The sequence below is a fragment of the Rhopilema esculentum genome, chromosome 1, assembly GCF_057945365.1.
Source record: "Rhopilema esculentum isolate cy_ngs chromosome 1, ASM5794536v1, whole genome shotgun sequence".
NCBI classification, from domain to species: Eukaryota; Metazoa; Cnidaria; class Scyphozoa; order Rhizostomeae; family Rhizostomatidae; genus Rhopilema; species Rhopilema esculentum.
In genome coordinates this window covers 420,578-425,417 of record NC_142815.1, presented here as the reverse complement: position 1 = coordinate 425,417, position 4,840 = coordinate 420,578, and the positions used below count along the sequence as shown (strand labels likewise).

General features: G+C 29.5%; 1 protein-coding gene across 1 annotated transcript; it reads left to right on the top strand.

Moving 5' to 3' along the window:
• The first annotated feature begins 1,684 nt into the window (after window positions 1-1,684).
• On the top strand, window positions 1,685-4,637 carry LOC148960593 (uncharacterized). The gene is made up of 3 exons (XM_089116054.1): window positions 1,685-1,738; window positions 1,847-1,902; window positions 3,072-4,637. Exons 2-3 carry the CDS (start codon window positions 1,881-1,883, stop codon window positions 4,568-4,570), a joined length of 1,521 nt encoding a protein of 506 aa, XP_088972180.1. The 5' UTR covers window positions 1,685-1,738; window positions 1,847-1,880; the 3' UTR covers window positions 4,571-4,637.
• Window positions 4,638-4,840: the final 203 nt, after the last annotated feature.

Sequence of the window (4,840 nt, the reverse complement as noted above, 5' to 3'; positions counted from 1 at the left end):
ATTAAATATGAAGACATCGGAGATTATATGAAAGATTTGGCAGATGAGTTAAAAATTATTTTTCCGAAAGAGGGACGGAAATCGGTAATAGATTCTTATTTTGGAAAAAATATAGCTTTAATCGACGAGTATTTTGTTTGGCTGGTAAAAAAGGGATTTATTGTTACGGAGATATACGCTTTTGTTCGATTCAAAAAGGAAGCGATATTTTCGAGATTTGCCACTAATATCACAAAATTAAGAATTGCTGGAGATAGAGACAAGTCTTCAGAAATGAAAGCATATACAGCAAAGTTAATTGGAAATAGTGCATTTGGATCATGCATAACTAATAAGGAAAAACAATTAAATGTAGAATTTTGTTTAGAGAAACCTGACGGTATAGAGAAAACAACTTTGACGACGTCTTCAATGTTAAATTTTGAAAAATATGAAGTTATAACACCTGAAATTGTTGAAGTGGAATTAAAGAAAAAGAGGATTGTTTTAGATCAAGTTCGACAAATTGCAGCTGTAATATTCGGAAGGGCCAAGTTACATATTTTACGTTTTTATTACGACTTCATTAAAGTTGTTTTGAAAGCAGAGAATTATGAATTTATGAATGCTGACCGACACTGACAGTATTTATTTGAGTTTGAAATATAAAAATTTTGAAGACAATATTGACCCCGCGAAGATGGATTATTACGAAAAACATAAAGATGAATTTTTTATAGGAAAGACAGCTATTTTTGGTAAAAGACAACCAAATCGATTTAAGGTGGAATATACAGGGACAAATCTTATTGCTTTATGTGCCAAGTCTTATATTGTTGCTGAATTAGATTCTAACAATATTAAGTTTTCCTGTAAGGGAGTTCAAAAGAATGAAATGATTAGAGAAGGAAAGAGAAGAAAACCTGAAAATATACAAGAAGGAGTTTTGGATGTGTATAGAGAAACTTTGGAAGAACCTCTAAAAGATACTTTCGGTACCAATCGTGGAATTAGGAGCACTAATACTGTTTTGACGACTTATGAACAGAAAAAAAAGATGACTAGTGCTTTTTACTGCAAGAGGCGAATTCTTGACGATGGTATTCATACAGTTCCTTTGGATATATAATGGAAGCAGTAGATGTATATTTATTAATATCTTTCGATTTTCAAGATCGGAAAAAGACGATTATTAGATTGAAGTTCAACGTTTTAGTTGACAATTTGCAGCTTCAACAAAAGAACATCGAATGTGTTCTGGCGTTAAAAAGGTGTCATTTTAAAGATAGACAATTGTCACAATTTATTGCTAATAAAATTTATAAAGAAAGCAAAGTTGGCGATAAACTGTTTTTTCTCAGTCGAATATGGAAGAAAAAATTTACTTACAAAGGATTGCAATGTATGAACAAGTGTGGTTACAAGATGTGTCAATCAAGATTATTTGCTTCAAAAATTTGCCTTTCTTTATCACAGCTATTATTAGAAACATTAAGCTATAAAAAGCCGGAAAGTTCCTGAAGAAAAATCAGTTCTCTTTGGTCAGCGAAAGAACAGGACAAGCCAGGAGCAGATTCAGTTGTGGAAAAAGTGAGTTATTTGTTTGAAGTTTTTTTTAATTTTTTTAACATGTTTAGTTTTTATTTTTTTGGTTTATAAAAAGGGTAGAATTGTTAATATTTAAATATTTTTTTCTTAGATTGTTTGCACATCGAAAAGAAAAAAGTTTGACGGCTTGGTTTTGTATCTACAAAAAAAGGTAAGAAAATAATTTAATTATAATTTTTTTGTTTTTATTTATGATGTTTCATAAAAAAATATATATTAAAAAAATATAAATTATAAATGTTTATTTTTTTATTTTTAGTTATAATAAAAAAAAGATACGAAAAAGGCTGACTATGTCTAGAAAAAGTGTCGAAGGTGGGTATTATTTTTAAGATTGTAAATATTGTAAATTCTTTTCAAATTGTGTAAATTTTATAAATTCTAAATTTTGAAAAATTGTACATATTACATAATGTTTTGTTTAAGTAGGAAGAAGGATAATGATATGAAAGGTAAGATATATAAGAATGAAACATTATTATTATCTTTTACCTCTCCCTCCCATTTACAAAAACATTCTTTTTTAGTTTTAGACGAACTTTTTAATTCTCTTGATTTAAATTTAGGTCTTGATAAAAATACCCAAATGTTTCCTTTATTACGTAGTGATGGAGAAATAGTTTCAGTTTATCCTTTCGGTCTTTCAGAAGTTGTAACTAAAACGCATGTGATGGTTTTAGAGATTGAAAAAAGGATTTTTCATGCTATATTATTACAAAATAATATATATTCAAATAACGAATTTCAGTCTTATGTTAATAATCATAAAATTATGAGTGACAAAGAAGCTGCTGAAAATCTAAAAAAAATTTGGCAAAATAAAGTTATAGAAAAAGCTACATCCGATCCCGATTATTGGGTTAAACAATATGAATTAAAAAATAATATAATTACTGAGAAACAGAACATAAGATACGAATGTAAAGTTTGCGCTAGCCGTATGACTATTAATTGTGATACTTGTCAAACTAAAAATGTTGAAGAATGTGTATATGTTAACGAATCTCATGCAATTAATATGTCTCTTTTAATTGATTATTATTTGTTTAATATTGAAATTGTTGCTAAAGGTACTCAATTAAATAGAATTAAAAATCAAATAAAAGGTTTTTCGTTTTTCGATAGGGATTTGGATGATGAAAAAGATGGTATTTTTTCAATAGAAGATTTGAAAATGAAACAACTAAATTTAACAATTTTTAGGAAGGAATATGTTAATAGCGGCTATAACATAGCCAGCGATCTTTTAGAAGCTAATGAAACTAAACCGTTGGATGAATCTAAGAATAAAAGAGGCCGTAAAAGAAAAGCAAATTCTTTGAGTGTTACATTTAAACGAATTAAAAAACAGGAAGAAGATTTTTTATTTGAAAATATGTGTAAAAATTTATTGTCTTAATAAGATGGATAGCAGGTAAGTAGTCTTAAAAATAATACTCACTTATTGTTGGACAACAATAATCCCCCACATTTTTTTATTTTAGGTCTTATCGATCATTTAAGCAGAACAGATGACGAATTTCCTACAGACGTTAAAGACATAAGCAAATACTCTGACGAAATTATGAGCAATTTGGGGAATAATTTACCTTCTACTAGTTATGAAGATAGCGAAAGTTTGATTATGTTTCAAACACCGGATCAGAAGAGTCATTTATTGGATTCACTTGCAGATGGAGATTTGCGAAGTCATGCAGCTAATAATGAAATGATGTTGGAAACGAAAAAAACAATGGTAAAATACGAATTGCGAAAAGAACTTTGTAATGTGATCGAAAAAAACAACGACTTGAAAAGGAAACTGGAAGTTGACGATTTAGAGAATATTTCAAAAAAAAGAGCTAGAATCGAGAATCATCTTGGACATGTTGAAAACAATCCAAAGAATAAAACCGAATTGTCGGATTTGTCGGAAACCTCTTCTGTAACATCAGGAGCATCTTTGACAGACTTTGATAGGAAGTTCGATGCTCTACAAAATCGTTTGATAAAAAATGTCAAACTTTTTCGAAAAAGTGACATGTATATAAACAATTTTATAATCGATAGGTATTTTTTTCAAGATGACACTGTTAATTGGTTTGATTTACACGAATTCAAAGATGAGATGAAAAGTGAACTGCAACGATTATTAGAAAGGATGAAAAATCATTGCTTGTATTGTAAAACTTGTTTGCATATGAGTAAAAAAACCATTGAGCTTTTGTTGAATGACTATGTGGAGTACTTTGCCGATTCTGTGAGAACGAAAACTGCAAATTTGGATATCGAATTGAAAGAAGTTTTTGATTTTTTGCATAAAAGGGACAAGACTATCGTTAAACGGTTGTCGGTTTTGAAGGAAATGAAAGAAAGGAGATATAGAGAAATCGGTACATTTGGTGTAAAAAGAACTGGCGGAAAAGATATTGAGCGTTGCAAAGAGGTTTATTTGGAAAATACTAAAAAGGGAAGTGATATTGTAAACAGTAGCAGCAGCAGCAGCAGTGGCAGTAGTACTTGCAGCAATCATAGTGACGACGATGTTGTTTATCCTGATTTGGATGGTAACGATAGTAGTGTTACTTGTCGGGGCTGTACTGCTCCTGAAATGATCCGCTATGACAGTGACGAAAAACCTGACGAAGAAATACAACCTCCAGAGAAGAAAATAAAAAAGGAACAACCAGATAGTGAAGACTATTTTAATGATAGTTTTCCTGACGAATTGGTAATTATTGACGATATCGACAAAAAGGAGGATTCTGATAATAATACTTTTACTGCTACTTTGAAAAAACAGTCTAATATCTACGTTGTTGAACAGCAGTTTAATTGTTTAAACGAAAAGTTACGTAATTTGTTAATGCGAGAGTATAGGAAAACTTATGGTACTGGCGAAGATGATAAATTCGTTTTAGATGATGATTGTAACGCTAAAGGTTTTGGTTATTTTCATTTTTATATGTTTATAAAACCGTTTATTAGTGGCCACTTAGCTTAGTTTAATATAAAATATATGTAGTCTGATAATTTTATAAAAATAAATGTTGATTTGGGTTATGATATAATGTTTTACAATTTTTTATTTCTTCAAAAAAAATGCCTCCTATAAGAGTTAAGAAGTTTCTTACGGCTTGTAAAAAATATGAAAAAATGGATATAAAAGAATTAGAAAAGGAAGACAAGTTGAAAAGGAAGCCGTTGATAGGATTTGGATATAGGAAAAAGTTGGTAAAAGATAGGATAGAAAACGACAACAGTGTTGATGATA